The following is an 18,876-nucleotide window of genomic DNA, read 5'->3' on the forward strand; positions in this document are numbered from 1 at the left end:
GAGGAAGAGAGGGAGGGAGGGAGGGATCCTAAATACATAAATACCATCTGTCACCTCTGGAGAATGCTAGAGAGCCAACTGCTTATTCTAAAAGCTGGCAAATAAGGAGAAAGAAAGCAAGCATCTATGTCTTCTTGAGTAACCTCAGAGAAGTCAATACTGACAGAAGAAAGTTCTCTAGAAGAATTCTGGCGAGCAAAGCAAAAAGAGTAAGAAGATTGCAACAGCACCACTGTATACTCTGGGAACATGAAGCATGCAGTGTGTGGGGGTCATCATCCTACTCGAAGCCACAAGAGACCCAGACAGGCCCCTCACCACCCTCACTCATCTTACAACCGGGGAGCCAAGAGGGCCTCTGTGCCTCCTGATGCACTGCCACCAGCACTTGTGTGCCCAAATCAACCCCATTCTGACTGCTCCTCCAGGTTATCCTCCAATTAACAAGAGAACTCAAGAAACGAAGGACCCACTTAAAAAATTCTCGTAACTCCAGTTGGTGAAACATTTAGGAGAACCAGCCCAACTCCTTCAAAGAATCAAGAAAAGATAGACCAAACAAATGACAGTGTACACGCCTGTAATCCCAGCACTCAGGAGTCTGAGGCAGGACAGCTGGGAGTTTGAGGCCAGCCTGGATTACACAACAAAGCCCTGTCTCAAAAAGAAGAAAAAGAGAGGTAGGGAGGGAGAGAGAAAACAACAACAAAAAACAAATGGCAATGCTCAGACTTGTCCACAGCCTGACTCTCCAACCATGTACACATCTGTGCACATACACACGGGTCTGAGGTGTGCTGACAAGTGAGGAAATTTGAACTCTCCACAACAGTGCTATTAAAATATACCTGTTACAGTATAACTACTATAAATGTGCCATGGTATTTTAATTATCCATAAAATATGACTCTACTCTTTTTGGAAGAACGTGCTAAAATATCATGGAAATTGCTTTGCGAAAACCACTGAGGATAGCTGGGCGTGGTGCCCTGTGTCTGTAATCCCAGCAAATGGGAAGCTGAGGCAGGAAATATGCTGCAAGTTCCAGGCCAGGCTGGGCTAGACAGTGCTATCAAGGCCCATCTGAGATACAGAGACCCTGTCTCAAACAAAAAACCAGTGACAGAGCTGGGGGATGCGGGGAGGAAAAGAAAATTCAAGAGGAGAGGGGAGGAGAGGGGAGGGGAGGAACAGGGCAGCGGCAACAGCAGCCAAGAACAAAGGGTGGCATATACTTGTAGTCTTAGCTACTCTGGAGGCCGAGGCAGGAGGATCACTATGAATTAAGAGCATAGTCTGGGCTACAAAGTGAATTCAAGGCCAGCCTGAACTACAAAGTGAGACCTTGTCTCCAAAAGGAAAATCAGAATGCTTCCAAGGCAGACCCAGAGGATCTCATTTCTTATAAACTCATGGGCCAATCTTGCTGAAAACAGACCTATGATTTAATGTTGCAAAAGGTGCAGACTCACAAACCTTCTCTTGTGAAATTAATAGAATAAACAATCTAAGGAGGTTTGGCAAAGCCAGATGCAGCCTGGCCAAGTCCCTATGAGAATGCTCAGACAGCACCAAATGCCTCCCTGTGTGTAGGACACAGGGCTTCACTCCTCCAAGTATCTTTGAAAACTCAGCAAGAAGCCTGGCATGGTGGCACACGCCTGTAATCCCAGTCCCTAGAAGGCTGAGGCAGGTGGATCACCACAAGCTCAACACCAGCCTAGGCTACAGAGTGAGTTCAAGGCCAGATGAACTACGTAGAAGACCCTATCTGAAAAAAAGAAAAAGCCAGGCTTGGTGGCGCATGCCTGTAATCCCAGCACTTGAGAGGCTGAGGCAGGAGGATCGCTGTGAGTTCAAAACCAGCCTGGACTACAGAGTGAGTTCCAGGTCAGTCTCAACTACATAGTGAGACCCTGTCTAAAAAAAAACAACAACAACAAAAAAACCAAAAACAAACAAGGACCCGAGTTCAATCCCTAGTACCAAAAAAAAAAAAAAAAAAAGAAGAAGAAGAAGGGTCAGGGATTTAGCTCAGTGGTGCCACTGCCTGCCTTAAAAGCGCAAGGTCCCAGGGCTGGGGATTTAGTTCAGTTGTTCTGCCACCTGCCTTGCAAGTGCAAAGACCCGAGTTCAATCCCCAGTACCAAAAACAAAAACAAACACAAAGTGCAAGGTCCCAAGTTCAATCCCCAGTACCAAAAAAGAAAGAAACCCAATAGCACGGCTGCCTTTGCAGGTACTCCTTTCCTTCTCCTTTGCAGGTACTCCTTTCCTTCTCCTATGACCAAGCCAGACCAGACTGCTCCACTCCAGGCACCCTGAGACATGAAGGCCTGAGATCGGGAAACATATCCTACAAACCCCAAGGACCTGTCCTCAGGGGAATTCTGTGGGGTGCCATGGTCTGGACTTCCCCTCCTGCAAAGGCGTTCCCTCAGCCAGCCCTCCCATGCTCAGAAGGCGTCCTATGTTCTGCCAGGCCCCTACTCAGACTAAAAGGTGATGAAAGGCCATGTCTCCCATGAATCTCTGTAGATTGCTTTCTGGCTGTCTTTCAGTTGACCCAGTGAATGACTAGTGATAACCAAACCCCAGGTCAGGGCTGCTGGTGCCAGTTTGCTACGCAGAGCTGTGTAAACTCCAGTATGCTTCCCTTCTCAGTCCTTTGGCCCCCAAACACTCTCTAGAGCCATGAACATAGGCCAAGGGAGGTGGGAGTTGAGCAGCCTCAGCTCTGGGAAGCATTTGCCTGTGGCTCAGGCAGCTGCCTGCTTTGGCTCCTTCCCTGTCTTCTCTGTGCCACTTCCACCCGAGGAGGGCCCTGCTTCACACAACTGCCCTTGAGGCTGGGTCTGTCAGGTGATGCTCAGTTGGTGGCAAGGGGCAAGCTGCTTTCAGTTCACCTCCCTTAGGCAAGTGCTCACTCCCTGCTAAGGGCTGTGCACACACACCAACCCGCACAGTACTGGCAGAGGGGCTCCCGCAGGCCATTTCCACGCATTGTTCTACCCACTGGGAGGCCTAGTCCTAAAGCAAGATGGGTCAACCAAGGCACGTAGCCATGTTTCTACTCTATGACAAATGAGGTGGTCACTGTCCCCCACTGGCCTCCTTGTGCCCCAGCCCTGACTACAGTGACCAACCGTGACTCTAGGGATAATACCAAGCTGCCACTATACACTGGAGAAACTATGTCTAGAACCTAGATGGTTGTCTTGGTTTAGTATTTCCATTCCTAGTATAAAAGTTACTGGGCCTAGGGCCAGGGATTTAGCTCAGTGGTGCCATGCCTGCCTCACAAATACAAGGTCCTAAATTTGATCCCTGGTACCAAAAAAAAAAAAAAAAAAAAAAATTAAACGTGCAGTACGTGTAAAAAAAAAAAAAAAAAAAAAAAAGTTAATGGGCCTATAGCACCCAAAAAAGGCAGAAGTACCACAGATTCAAACTCTGGAGTTAAAGGTCTGGGTCACTCATCCAGGTAAAGAGTGTGGACCTGGTAAGGTGATAGCAGAGGGCACAGCAATGGGAAAGTCCCATGCCTAGAGGATCACAAGTTCAAGGTCAGCCTAGGGAACTTAGCAAAACCCTGTCTCAAATAAAAAGAGCTAGGGATGTAGCTCATCAATACAGAGTGCTTACCTACCATGCATGTGGCCTGAGGTGTAATCCTCAATAATGAAAAATGACATACAGACAGAGAGACAGTCCTACCTCTAGTAGGTGGCACAAAAGCAGTGCACGGAACTGTGTACCTCTCCTCCCGTGTGCTCTCCACACAGTGGGTTAGGGGAGTGTTGTCTACATATAACTACTTCTCCCCATTATTGGTATACTGGTGGAGGCACACTTCTTCGTTTAGTCTCTAACATACAGGGATTCTCAGTGAGACTGAAGTCATTAACTTCACCCACAGAAGGTGCAATGACCCCCAAGGCCCTATGTCCCCACCCTCTGGGAAACAGCCAGCACCTGACTATTATTTCTTTTGTCAATAGCCCACAACAGAAGTTCTAAAACCAAATATTTGCTGACCAACTTAGTACTGACCAGCTCAGAGGTCAAGCACATCATGCAGGGCCACTTCAGAGAAGAGTGACCACGGTGGCAGCAGCACAGGAAGCACTGTAGCTCAGTCACACACACACAAGAAGCACATACCCCAAAGTGGGCCAGGCGTGGGGAAAGAGCAGGAGAGTGTTCTAAGCACAAGAACAGTACTATGAAGACATGACTATGCAGCAGCTGACGGGATCTTCTGTGGCCACTGGACCCTACAGGGAGGACAGCCCACAGTTCACTTAGGGCTGTACTACCCTTCTGCTCCTGGAGGACACATTAGTAATGGTCACTAGAAGCTGCCATGCTTTAGGGACCAGAGTATATGATTCTAGTATAAAAATAATTCCACATTCATATATCTGTGTTAATCAGCAGAGTGGCATAGTATTCTATACACACCGCACACTGTTAGCCAAGTTACCTCAGGAAGAGTGAAAAGGAAACAGCCAATGGCCCCAGTCCCTCCGGGGCACTCACCTCCCCATCCTGAAAAAACTATCCCCCTTTACAGATGAAGACAATGAAGCTCAGAGGTCAAAACATACCCAAGGTCACTCAGCCTTTGCTGGCATTAAACCAACTCCCAAAACTTCTACTCTTCAAAGTATCCAAACAAAGTACTAGGACATCAGCTCTGACCAACTATGACTCAGAGTTCACAGAGACATGGCCTATCAGACCCAGAGGGCAGGCAGGTGATCCCGAGGCAGTGGCAGAGGTAGCTGTTACCTCAGTTTCAAAGCCAGGCTCTTCCAGGAATGCCTGTTTTTCAAAGGCTCACAATAATTCAGTACAGCAACCCCAGGTTCTGCTTCAGGCATCCCCCCCAAAAATAATGCTATTTCCAAAAACTTTCTAAGGGATGGGAAAGGCAGGGCCAGATTAGGAAGCAGCAGTGAAGGCCAGCCTGCTGATTCCAAATACCTTCACCTTAGCACAGTGTCTCTGCCTGAGAGGTCCCTGCCCACAAGGCCCAGGAGGGCCCTGAAAAGGTAATCACTCAACAATCCTCTGCAGGCCCTTATCTCCACAAACAAAGCCCCCTCCCCAAATCCTAAACCAACTGGAAAAACCCAAACAATCTAGTGGTGAACAGGAGGTGTGGCCACAAAGACATTCAAGATCATCAGTATGGCAGGGGACATTCAGTAAGAGTTTCCCTAAATAAATAGTTCCAAAGCTGGGCATGGTGGCGCACGCCTATAATCCCAGCACTCAGGAGGCTGAGGCAAGAGGATCGCTGTGAGTTCGAAAGCACCATGGGCTACACTGTGAGTTCCAGGTCAGTCTCAACTACATAGTGAGACCCTGTCTCAAAAAACCAAAAAAAAAAAGGAAACAGGTGCTGTCTGCTCCTGGCCATTACACTGTTGGCCATTAACTTCCTGCTTCTTATGAGATTAAATGAGCATTCAATGGGTCACGGGACTACACACAAGAAACCAGACCTGACAGAGGCAAACATGAGGGAATGCATAAGGTCTCACACTCAGGGCGAACTACGGAATATGAGCCACGTATACAACACATTCCCTAGCCACTCACAAACACCAACAGGAAATGAGCAGAAACTAGATTCACTCAGGGGCATTTTATTCAAAAGCCCATCTGCATGCCCTTCAGCATACTAGCCCCAAAGTGACACATTCTATCTGATTTTCTGCTCACAGACATCTTTAAAAGGAGAACTAGAAACCTCTTGCCCAAGACCCCTTGATTCCACAAGCAGACCTGACAGCTAGGTTCAGGCCAGAACTAGCCACCTATCCTGTCTACTGCAGATTTGGTCTCTGATTAGCATCTGCTCTGAAACAAAGTTCAAAGCAGCATTTATAACAAGATCCGGAGGAGGGAAAGTATTTTTTTAATGAATTCCACCCTAAGGAAAAAAAACTGTCTGCGAAAGCTCTCCCTTGATTGACAAGATGATGGCTAATGACATAGTCTGCCTTGCAGGACTTCCAGTCAGCACAGGAAGGAATGCAATCTCCTCACAATTGTGTGTGACCAGCCAGCTGGTCATTCAGACTATGCCAAGTGGCATACTATCCTGTAGGCATCCCTCACATCACAGCCAAGTACACATCTTAGCACACTCCTTTCCACAGGCATCCAATTCAGCCCCCAGATCCCAGACAAGGGTCTGGAACTGGAGAAAGGCAGGAGTAGTCTCAACCAGCCAGAGTGGGAATTCTCTTTATCACAGTGTCTTTCCACTGTGGAGGATCCCAGGGCAGAAGCAATCCAGCCTGGGAAAAGGCTACAAAATGTCATCAACTCCTTAAATACTCTCAACCAAAAGAATGAGCCAAGAAACAGAGAAGCTGCTTTCTAAGAGTACAGCCCCACAGGAATCAAGAATGCACACCTCCACAGGACACATGGCACACGGGCACCTGTTTGCTGATGGCAGCCCCAAGGGAAACTCGCCTTTCACCTGGGAGGCTCACCTTTCCGAAGAACCCGCTTCTTTGCTCGAATGTCTGTTTCTAGCTCTGCTGCTCTGATGTAAATCCTAACAGACTGTGGAAGATGACGGACAGCCTGGGCCACAACGGCCTTAGCTGTGTCCCCAGGCTGCAACCTGGCTGCTTCTAGCCAGACATCTTCACTCTGGTGCAAGAGAAAAGACCAGTAAGGGTATGTACAGACTAGGAACCACAAAGGACTAGCAGGTACTTGAGCCCCAGATTATAGAGTCAACCATCTTGGCCATAAACAAACAGCTTTCACAGTACTAAGGCTCAGAAATGTGGCTACTGCATGTCTGAATGAAGAAAAGATTGTATCTTGGAGAAGAGAATATAATTTGGCCTGTAAGCTAAGTCACCAGCAAAGTGGAGACAATATACTTGATTAGAAAGTTATGATTTGGCCTAATATCCCAGGGTAATTCTTTATAATTTCTTTTACTATCAAGAGTGCCCAGAGCCAGGGATTTAGCTCAGTGGCACCACACCTGCCTCACAAGTGCATGGTCCTGAGTTTGAACCCCAGACATCGCCCCCAAAAAAGTGATGAGTTTGCACACTGAAGTAAATGAGCACATAAAGGATTTCATAGTTTTTTGGGGGTTTTTTTGTTTTTTGAGACAGGGTATCACTACATAGTTCAGGCTGACCTGGAACGCACTACGTAGCCCAGGTTGGTCTCGAACTCACAGCAACCCTCATGCCTCAGCCTCCCGAGTGCTGCAATTACAGGTATGTGCCACCACGCCTGGCTCACAGTACTTTTTAAGACTGTCTAATCATTCCATCTCCAAAACACCATGAACTGAATATTTTCCTAAGAGTTAAGCACTAATCTTGTGGCTTCTTAACATTACACAGAGTAAATTACCCAATTTAGCTTTCTGGTACAAGTTACCTTGCCTTTAAAATAATGGTGGCTCAACCTTCGTTCCAGGTGAAAACAAGCCCTCTCCCATTGCTCAGTTTCTCTTAGCCTGTCCTACCATCTGTAGTTACAACATCAAAGTCAAACATTAGTATCCCGCCTGGCAATAAGGGTTCCACAGGGGCACCACGAGCTTCACCTTGGGACACATCTCTGTCCCCTTCATAATAAGATTCCGAGCTACTTGCAGCTTCCCAGTGACTTCCTCCAGGCGTGCAGAGGCAATCCAGGCTGGGGGGTGATGAGGATTTGTCTCTCGAACAGACTTGAGGAGCAGTCGTGCCTTCTTGATATCACTGTATGAGTGAGTGAGAATGTACACAGCATCACGCCACACTAGCAGGATGTGCCCAGGACCCAGGAAAGAGGTGCCCCACATACACTATACAAACTGTAGATTCAATTAGCAGGGATACCGACAACTCAAAACCTTGTCAGCACTGTTCCAAGACTGTTTAGAACCCCCGAAAACAAAATCTGAACACCAAAGGTCCACAACATTTAGTAGGCTACTTTCTAGCTCAGTACAGTCATAAGCTTTAATTATTTGTAAAACATTTAACATTCACAATAAATGGAGAGAGATACATTTTAAATAGAAAACCAAGCCACCAGTCTTGCAACTTTAAAGTCCCAAGTTAGATCCCTGGTACCACAAATAAATGAATAAATAAGTAAGTAAATACCAAAGACAGGCACAGTGGTACACATTTGTATGCCCAGCACTCAGGAGATGAGGCAGGAGGGTCATGAAATGGAGGTGAGACATTGCTACACAGCAATTCCAGGCCAGCCTGGACTATATCACAAGATCCTGTCTCAAGAGAAAGACAGAGATCAAACTACTACATTTCTCAGAATATCTACCTTTTCTTTTTGGCAGTTACTAGGGACTGAACCTAGGGCCTCGCATATACTAGGTGAGTGTCCTACTAAGCTACACCCCCAGCTTTCGTTTTTTGAGACAGAGTTCCACTACAGTGTCCAGGCTGGTCTCAAACTCCTAAGCAAGTGATTCTATTTTTTTTTAAAGACAGAGTCTTGCTATGTCCCTAAGTTGGTCTTGAACTCACTATGTAGTCCAGGCTGATCTCAAACTTGTGGTGAACCTCCTGCCTCAGCTTTCTAAGTACTGAGATCACAGGTGTGTGCTACCAAACCCAGCTTATGTCATATTTTGAATGCATTTTCCAAATAAAATCCAAAACACTCTAAGAAACTAGAATTCCTACTCCAACCTATCAATTCTGAAAAGCACTCACTTGATGTCCCCTCCATGGGTCGGGATCATAGAGTTTAGATCTGTCAGATAGCCTTTGGGGTCCACAACAGTTTGTCCACTCACAGAGTCAGACACCTGCAAAACAGGTCAGGCTGAAAATGAGCTGGGTATGACCAGGAATGTCCAAAACAAAGTATTCACAGGGTCCCTGGAAACTCTTTCCATACCCTGTCCACCAGAAAATAGTCAGAAGAAAGGAAAACAAGGCAGGTGTGGTAGCGCACGTTTGTAATGCCAGCATTCTGAGAGGCTGAGGCAGAAAGATCACAAGTTGAAGTTCAGCATGGGCAACGTAGCAACTTAAGAGACCCTGTCTCAAAATAAGTTTTTTAAAAATGTAAAAAGGAAAGCGAATTAAGTTTAGACAACAGTATGTGATGATAAATTTCTTCTATATAGAAAAGATTTATGTTAAAAAATGAAACTCACTAAGCCAGGCATGGTGGCGCACACCTATAATCCCAGCACTTGGGAGGCTGAGGCGGGAAGATCACTTCGAGTTCAAAATCAACCTGGACTACACAGTTCCAGGGTCTCAACTACATAGTGAGACCCTGTCTCAAAAAAACAAAACAAAAACAAACAAACAAAAAAACTCCACCTCAAATAAAGAAGGCTCAGTGGCGCTGCACAAGCTCAGGGTCCTGAGTTCAACCTGGTACAAAAGAGAGGAGGGAGAGAGAAAGAGCGAAAGAGAGAGGGAGGGAGGGAGGCAGAGAGAGAGACGGAGACGGAGACTGTCCTGGAGCTGGGTATAGTTACTTGCCTAGCAAGCATACAATCATGAATTCAAGCCCTAGCACTGAAAAAAAAAAAAGTTAATTCTGGGCTGTATTCATTTTAACATAAAAAACTACCATGAAGCAGGTTTGTTAAAATAACATTACATCCCACAAGTAAGTCTGAAACAGAAATAAACACAACAGGCAACAAAGGCAGCAATCAGGTTAAAACAACCCTAAAGTGTTTACCTAAATGTACATGCACAGAACCCTGATAAATCATCAAAGCACAGTTTGTAAGAGTAAAAAAAAGTGGGAAAATTCCAAGGGTCCAACTCAGGTTGTCACAATGCACATCAACAAACTACTCTCAATTTATAAGGTATAAAGTAGACATCTGGTTAGTTTTCCTTAAAATGTTAGCTATAAAATTTCAAAAAGTACAGTGAAAGACCAAATAAAATAAGAGTTTACCAATATACCAATTTCACTGTAAACAAATGTAAAAGCATTGTTATGGTTCAGATGCGTATGTAAAGTCAGAAAGAGGGCCAGGGATTTAGCTCAGTGGTTCTGCTGCCTGCCTCACAAGCACAAGGACCTGATTTCGATACCTGGTACAAAAAAAAAAGTCAGAAAGAGTTCTCTATTTTTCCGGGTTCCAACAGCCAATATCTGGAACCAAATGCCAATTCCCCACAGAGCCACACAACAACTTACTGTTGTACAGAAGAAAACATGATTCTTTTTTATTTTGCAGTAATCACTATGTAATTTTGCAGGATCACTATGTAATCCAGGCTGACCCTGAGCTCATGTTGTAGCTCAGGCTGGCCTCAAACTCAGAGCAGTCCTCTTGCCTCAGCCTCCCAATTGCTGGGATTACAGGCATGTGCCACCATGACTGGCTTCTGTTGTGTGTTGTTGGTTTTTTTTTTTTTTTCCGGTACTGGGGACCAAACTCAGGACCTTGCGCTTGCAAGGCAAACTCAGTGCCACTGAGCTAAATCCCCGGCCCTTGTTGTGTTTTTTTAAACAAATATACTAAATTTTATAATCAGACATAAAAACATTCAGTGCCATCTATTGGAAAATGCTCATGACAAACTCTCACCTGGCTCAACCTCATGTCCATCAGCGTATTCCTCGCTTGCCCAATCTTCCTCATGTCCAGCTCCCCCGTGCCAGGTGTCATCAAGCCCGGTGTCATTCCACCTGGGTATGGGGTGTTCAGCCCACCTGGATAGGGCGTGTTCAGACCTCCAAATTGCTGAGGGAACAATAAAATGCTCTTGTATTTTCTTCTGTGGAATTCTCCTCACACAGGCGCAGCTGTGAAGGCAGACTTGGAGACAGCAGCACAGAACTGCAGAAGTGCTCACCTCAACCCTGCCCACTGTTCCTGCTGTGACATGTCTAACCAAACCCAGGAGCCCCATTCACCTTCTTTCTGGATGCTTACAGTTTGCCGGGGATCCACAGAAGTATGGTTCTCTCCTGTCTGTAAATGTTTGGCGAAAAAACTATCAGGGACAGGGGTCAGCTTCTCATAACGTGGATTTCGCTGACGTTTGTTTCTGGCATCGCCGACCTCCGGGATGCTCAACCATTCTTCTTCTGTGACCTCTGCCAGCTTCCTCTGGAAACACACAGCCCAAACTCAGGACCGTGCACTTGCAAGGCAGGCAGCAGGAACCACTGAGTTAAATCCCCAGCCCAGGAGGATCATTTGAGCCCAGGAGTTAGAGACCAACCTGGAGAACACGGTGAGCTCTCACCTCAAAAATAAATATGTACCTACATACATCCAAAACAATACAACAGGACTGGGAATGTATCTCAATGGCAGAGACCTGCCTAACGTGTGAGGCTCTCGGCTGGGTCCCAGCTCTGTGGAGTGCTGGGGAAGACACTCCTTCTATGTGCTTACTTTGAGATCTGAGAACTGTTGCTGGATTTTGGGGCGTTCCATTCTGTATTTCTCAATCTCTTCTTTCTCCCTTTGTTCTCTAGGAAATAAAACATGTGCCTCTTAGAAATACTGAATGTTCATTTCAAATAAAGATGGTTTGTTACATGTCTTAATTATATTAAAAAAACAAACAATTCCACATCAGCAGCTAACTCAAGTATATTTTAAGATTTTAAAAAAATAATAATTGCTTGAGGAGTATATTTTAAGATAACCATGGATACATTCATAAATTTTTTTTTTTTTTTGTACCGGGGATCAAACTCAGGAACTTGTTTGTGAAGCAGGTGGCAGAACCACTGAGCTAAATCCCTGGCCACATTCATAAATCTAATAGTTCAATTATCTACCAAATTAAAACAGGCAGAAATTAAATAAAATAAAAAGATATTCCTTTATATCACAATGAACCTATCATAAGCTAAACACTATATGGCCCAAACTGAAAATGTACCATATCTGCCTGGCAAGTACAAAGTCCTGCATTCCATTCCTAGTACCAAAAGAAGCACCCAACCTAGTGAATATCACAGCTTAGCTGCACAGTACAGGGGTGCAAGGCAATGTTTACCCTCATGACTGCATGGCTCACTACATGCTACATCACTGTCAATGCCTAGTATCTCAAGAGACAATCTCACTTGAGGCAGAAAAGATCAAAATTCAAAAGCATGATCAAAAAAAAAAAAAAAATCAAAACCATGACAGATGTAGCTGAATGTGCATCCACTGAACATGTATCACTGAATACGACTGAACGTAGTATTCTACCGAATGTGTATCACTCTCACACAGTTATAAAGTTGAAAAATTACGAGTTAAACTACTAAATTGGGGACTATCTATAAACGCTTCCCTTCGAACACAAGTACAGTATATGTGCTGCTTTACACTTCACAAAAACCTACAAGTAGGGCCATCCTAGGAATAACCACCTCAGAAAGAAAAGTGAAAAACATCATCTCAGTTCTCTTCTAGCCCTCTACTTACCTATCAGCTTCCCTCTCTTCCAAGTGAACTGTTCATCCCTAACGAATAGGAAGCCATTGCTCAGCTTCTCCCTCCCATCTGCCTGGGCAAATGTCTTATATCATCATCTGCACAACTGTTCCTCATGGGTGCAGGGTGATGGGTGACCAGGCCTAGGCTATGCTGCACATAGTAACTGCAAACTGGGACACAGAACCAACCGTGTTAACTTACCAGGAATCGGCATGAACCAAGTAGTTAATATTTTCTAAATCTAAATACTGAAACTTAAAATTTTTCTTTTCTTTTTTCTTTTTTTTTTTGATACCGGGGATTGAACTCGGGTCCTTGTGTTTGCAAGGCTGAGCTAAATCCCCAGCCCTAAAATTTTCTTTATAATGCAAAAGGAGAACATCCACAGGTAGGAATCTGAATGTATTAGAAATGGTCTGGGAATGTAGCTCAATGACAGAGCACTTTTCTAGCATTCATGAGGTCTTTGGTTCAATCTCCAGCATTGAAAAAAGAAGAAAAAAAACTGAAGACGTATTATATAAATGATGTGCTCTGAAAGATCAAGATTTCTTCTGTTTCTTTTTTGGCACTGGGGATTGAACTCAGATCCTTGTGCTTGCAAGGCAGGCAGCAGAACGAAATCCTCAGCCCTTGTTTTGGGGGGTTTTTGTTGGTACCAGGGACTGAACTTGGGACCTTACACTTGAGAAGCAGGTGGTGAAACCACTGTGCTAAATCCCTGGCCCAAGATCGAGATTTCAAGAAGTGATGTGGCTGGCACCATGGCTCCTGATGTGAAGAAATGCACACAGCTACATCCATCAGGTTTCCAACAAAGTCTCAGGTCTAGCCTCCACTCCACAGGAAATAAGAACAAACGCTGGGCACAGTGGCCTTCTACTTGAGAGGCTGAGGCAGAATCACAAGTTTGATGTAAGCCTGGGCATCTTATTTTGAGACGCTGTCTCAAAATAAAAAATAAAGCCAGGTGTGACAACACATTCCTATAATCCCAACACTGGGAAGGCTCAAGAGTTCAAGGTCAGCCATGGCTACATTTTTTTTTTTTTGGTACCAGGGCTCAAACTACCTTGGCTACAAATTGAGTTCAAGGCCAGCCTGGACTGTATAGCAAGACCCTTTCTCAAGAAAACCAAAAATATAAATTTTTTTTAAAAAGGGCTGGGGGTATAGTTCAGTAATAGAGTGACCTTGGGTTTAAACCCCAGCACCACCACCCCCACACACACCAGAATAACTAAAGGATACCCTGAGGAAACAGGTGGCCAATCAACAATTCAAATCTGTGCTCACTTTGGCAGCACACATACTAAAATTGGAACAATAATTCAAACTGTTCTACAAAAAACCTGATCTCTTCAAAATCAATGTCATGAAAGGTTAAAGAGGCAGGAGGTGGGGAACTATTCTAAATTAAAAGTCTGAGGAGATTAAACCTTAGAAGTGACTCTATCTGAACTTGGCTTAGGAAAAAGCAGGATTTTTGGGGTTTTTTTTTTTTTTTTGGTATCAGGGATCAAACTCGGGTCTTTGCACTTGCAAGGCAGGCAATGGAACCACTGAGCTAAATCCCCAGCCCACGGAAAAAGCAGTTTTAGGATATTCTAGGGAGCTGCTGTTAGGCAACAGAACTGGGATTCATGTGGTACCAGGCCCATGTGGGAAATGGGCCCTAGAAATGACCCAGCAAAACACTTCTAGATGAAAAAAATATGGACATTAGGAATAATTGAAGAGAATAAGAATGGGAGTCGCTGTACAATTCTTTTTTTTTTTTCAAAAGCCAAATAATGTATTTATCACTAAAAACTTGTTACTAAAATTATCAACTAAACAAAGAAAATAGGTTAAAATCAATAGCAATGTTGAACTTTGTGGGTAGAGTGCTACTCAAAGACTCTATTTCAAAAAATTAAATTATATTATTTCACTTCAAGAAGAAACACAATACAAACACTCCAGAACTGAACAACAGCAACTGATTGAACCAGGTGCCCTTTTCTCCCACTATTTATTTGTTTACATTGTGGAAGTTTTCAAAATAAAAAGTTTAAAAGAAAAAAAAAGTTTTTTTGTTTGAGACAAGTTCTCACTGTGTATCCCAGGTTGTCCTCAAACTGGCAGTGACACTCCTGCCTCACTCCCAAGCACTGGGAACAGAGATGTTCACAGTGACTGGCTTTTTTCTGGCTTTTTAGAACATGGTCTCACTAGGTAGCCCAGGCTGGCCTTAAACTCACAGTGATCTTCCTGCCTCAGCATCCTGAGTGCTGGGATTACAGGCATACACTATCACACCCAGCTTCTGTCTCAAAAACAAACAAACAAACAAAAAAAAAACAGGCACAGGGCAGCATCCCTATAATCAACACTCTGAGAGCTGAGGCAGGAAGATCACGAGTTCAATTCCTACCTGCACAACTTAGTGAGACCGTCTCAAAGTAAAAAAATTAAAAGGTCTGGGGATATAGTTCATTGCAAAGGTCCTAGTTTCAATGCCCAGCACCACGAAAACAAACAAACAAACAAACAAGAAACCAAATCCTACATAAAACATAATGTGAAAAGCAGCAATTTACCTTCTTTCTTTCCTTCTTTCATCCATCCTTTTATCCAGAGCTGCATAAATAGCATCTGCTTCTTCATCATCTTTTTCATAAGGTCCACTAGAGAAAAGGCTCCCAGCATAACCATTAAACTAAGAACAAAACACATTTAAAGGGTCCACTTTCCCTCCCACATAGCTCCTACCAACACAAACTGAACATATCCAGCTGTAAATTACCTGTTAATTATGCTTTTTATCAGACAAACCCTAGCTGAAGGCCATTCTTCAATTGATCAATATCCTCCATGTACCAAGGGTGTGAAAGACAAAAGGAACTGCCAGGCATGGTGAGCCCATCTGTAATCCTAGCACTCAGGAGACTAAGACAGAAGGATTGCTGTGAGTTCAAGGCCAGCTTGGGTTACACAGTGAGTTTAAGACCAGCCTTAGCTACATAGGGAAACTCTGTCTTAAAAAATAAATAAATAGGGCTGGGGATTTAGCTCAGTGGCACCACTTGCCTTCCAAGCACAAGGTCCTGAGTTTGATGGGGGTGGTGTGTGGGGCTCAGCCATAAGGTGCCTCCTGCCTAGCAAGTGCAAGGACCTAAGTTCGATTCCTGATAACTCCCTACCCCATAAAAAAAGAAGCCATCTTGTCAGAAAGGACTAGAAGGCAAAACAAAACCTGATGGAGAATTCTGGACTATGTCCTATGCCTGAAAAAGGACATTCATGGAAACACTGTAAAATTCAAATAAGAACCACAGATGAAGCCAGGCTCAGTGACGCATGCCTGGTACCCCAGCTAAATCAGAAGGCTGCAAGTTCAAGTCCAGCCTAAGCAACTTAGGCTGTCTCAAAAAATAAAAAGGGCTGGAAATGTAGCTCAGTATTAGACTGCTTGCCTAGCATGCACAACAAACTCCTAAATTCAATCTCCAATGCTAGCAAAAGAAATCGATAATAAGTGAAAAACATGGTGTCAACCACTCTTTCAAGATTTTGACAATTGTACTAAGGTCACGTAAGATGGGAGGAAGCTTGGTAAAAGGTATGCAGAACTTTTTTCTGAACTTTTGTTGGTACTACTTTTGCAAGTTAAAAACAATTTCAAAATTAAAATTCTTTAAAAAAAAAATTCTTTAAAACATTTTTTGCCAGCTAGGCATGGCGGTACAAGCCTATAATCCCAGCACTCTGTGAGGCTGACACAGGAGGATTACAAATTCAAGTGCAGACTCGACAACTCAGTGAGACCCTGTTTCAAAACAAAAAATAAAAAAGGGCAAGCCAGGCATGGTGGCATATGCCTGTAATCCCAGCACTTGAGAAGCTGAAGTAGGAAGATGACTGTGAGTTCAAGGCTAGCTAGGCTATATAGTGAGTTCAAGGCCAGCCCAAACTGAACTGTCTCCAAAAAAGGGGGTGGTACTGGGGATATAATTCAGTGCAGAAGGCCTCAGGTTCAATACCACATACCAAAAAAGAAAATTTTTTTCCTCAGAGGAAAGTTACCATGATAGAAGACATCTAAGAAAGCTTTGTTTGACTAAATCAATGAACTAAGAAGGTAAACACCAGCAGGCCACCAAACCACTGAGCTAAATCTCTAGCCCTAAAGCTAAAAGCATTAGCACCATCATCAGAGGTCAGCCAACATAAAACCCCGATGTGGCATCCCTGTGCTACAAATACAGCTCTCTTGAGGAGAATAAAAGCGCTCATTTCTTTAGATTTTTACTGCTCCTTAAACCCTTCTGGAGACTGTCAGAAGTGTATCCACAGAAGCCCAACAAAAATCACCTCATCATAGTTGGTGTCATTCAGATCCTCATCATCATCATCGGCAGCCTGGTTTTTCTTCATCTGGTCCCCCACAGTTCTTTTGCCTGGTGGTGCATGGCGATCATCCACAGGATCATTTGCGTCCCGGGCAGGCCCAATGTCTGAGCGGGTAGTGAAGCCAGTGGCACTGCATGCCCCAAAGATACCTGTTATCTGGGTGACCCTGCTTCTGTGTGCTTTCCTCCACCCCAGTCATAATTTCTTTTTCTAACACTTTAGGAACCTCCAGAGATTCTGGTGGTAGTGGACTACACTCTCAAACGCTACTACTGGCTATTTTCTGCCTCCCAAAATGTTTCAATATGCTCACAGGTTACCAGGCCTCCCACCCCCAACCCAAGGCTGTTCCACTTCTCCAAATAATTACCCAGGCCTTCATATACCTCCTCCCTCCTCCCAAGTTCCAGCCCCACATTTCCAACAACCTGCTGAGCCTCTGAGCCTCTGAGCCTCTGAACCCTCTACGTTCAACCAGGCCCAAACTGAGCTCCTCTTCTAATGAAACTGCATCCTCTTTGGGCTGTTCTGGCTGTTAACAGCAGTGCCATCCCAGGCATCAAGCAGGCACCATCACATACCTTTACTTTCTTCTTCAGGCTTCTCTGCATTGCCAGAAGGTACTACTGATTCTTTCAGATGTCCCCTCTAAGACCATAACTTCCACCACAGCTGGTATTCAAGTTAGCCCTTCCTACCTCTAATCTTCCCCCACTTCAAACTTTCCCCTGCCAGATAATACTTTTCAAAACACGTTATCTGGCTAGGGCTTTCTTTAGCATCACTGACTCTCCAAAGCCTACAGGAGCTCTAGTCTGATGTTCAGGACCCCTCTGATAACTCACAGCTCCCTTCTCACTTGCTGTATATTCCACTCACTCTGGACTTCTTGCTGTTTCCTGGTCTTCCCTTAAACCTCATCTTTTTATTGCCTGCACACAAAATATCAAGTTTCTTCCTTACTCCTGCCACAACCGGCATCCTCAAAACCACCTCTTTCCAACATAGCTCTAATGCTGCACTCCACTGAGAGCTCCCTGACCCCTGCAACTCCAATGTTCTAAATCTGTCCCTCTGCGTGTGTATCACCTACACAGGCATAGAACCTCCCCTAGTAAACTAAAAGCCCTCTGGAAATAGTGAAACACATGAGTCCCATGTGAAACACATGAGTCCCATGCAGTTTCTAATGCCACCAATCAAATGGATAAGCAAGAAGGATGACTGCCCATCTACCCAACAACTTTTGGTAGTCGTCTAACAATCTTGAGGCACCCAGCCTACCTAATGCAACAGGAGGGGTGCTGAGAATTTGAACAGTAAGTCTCTGATGACAATACTACAGAGAGTCAAGCCAAGAATGGTGGTGCATGCCTGTAATCCTAGCACTCACGAGGCTGAGGCAGGAGAACAGCCTCGAGTTGAGGCCACCCTGGGTTACACAGTGAGTCCAGACCAGTCTAAACTAAATATAAGGTCCTCTCTCAAAAAAAAATAAAATAAAGGGGCAAGGATTTTTAGCTCAATCCTGCCTCACAAGGGCAAGGTCCTGAGTTCGATCCCCGGTACCACCAAAAAATACTATACATAAAAGATCAATCTTAAGGCAAAAGAAGGGTCACGAGTTCCTACTAGACAATAGGGGCTCTTCTGGTGCTCACAGACGACCTGCATATGGGTTTTACTCATTTTAGACACCAGTGGATTCACAGCCCGTGTCGCCTAGGTGAGAGGGAAGACTCACAGTCAGGCCTGCTCTGACTGCAAAGCCTGTGTCCTACAGGGATGATGCTGACCATCAGACATCTTTCAGACTGGCCGTGGACTCTAACTTAGTATCGTCCTTATTTCCCCTCCCGGTCCTGCCGCTTCAGCTGCTGGCATTGCCTAGCTCCAAGGTCCATCAGAGCCGTCAGTGCGATGATGCGCAGCCAAAGAGAGCTGCATCCTGCTCGGCCCGCCCTCCATCGTGCTTCTCCCCGTGCCACCATCCCGTGCCGCCTCCCGGGAGCCCTGCCGGCCCGCGCTGCTCCCCGCCC

At 44.9% G+C, this 18,876-nt stretch overlaps 1 protein-coding gene across 1 annotated transcript in view; it reads right to left on the reverse strand.

Moving 5' to 3' along the window:
- Positions 1-18,876, reverse strand: part of Prpf6 (pre-mRNA processing factor 6) — a 67,480-nt gene that overhangs the window by 47,566 nt on the left and 1,038 nt on the right. The window contains exons 2-9 of the mRNA XM_033766964.1: positions 16,799-17,030; positions 15,025-15,143; positions 11,399-11,477; positions 10,931-11,107; positions 10,583-10,738; positions 8,727-8,821; positions 7,604-7,760; positions 6,516-6,678 (exon numbers count right to left, since the gene is read on the reverse strand). Of these exons, the coding sequence (XP_033622855.1) occupies positions 6,516-6,678; positions 7,604-7,760; positions 8,727-8,821; positions 10,583-10,738; positions 10,931-11,107; positions 11,399-11,477; positions 15,025-15,143; positions 16,799-17,030 (1,178 nt within the window). The remainder of the gene's footprint in view (positions 1-6,515; positions 6,679-7,603; positions 7,761-8,726; positions 8,822-10,582; positions 10,739-10,930; positions 11,108-11,398; positions 11,478-15,024; positions 15,144-16,798; positions 17,031-18,876) is intronic.

This window comes from Fukomys damarensis, unplaced genomic scaffold (genome assembly GCF_012274545.1).
Source record: "Fukomys damarensis isolate Sample0158 unplaced genomic scaffold, DMR_v1.0_HiC HiC_scaffold_22, whole genome shotgun sequence".
Lineage (NCBI taxonomy): Eukaryota > Metazoa > Chordata > Mammalia > Rodentia > Bathyergidae > Fukomys > Fukomys damarensis.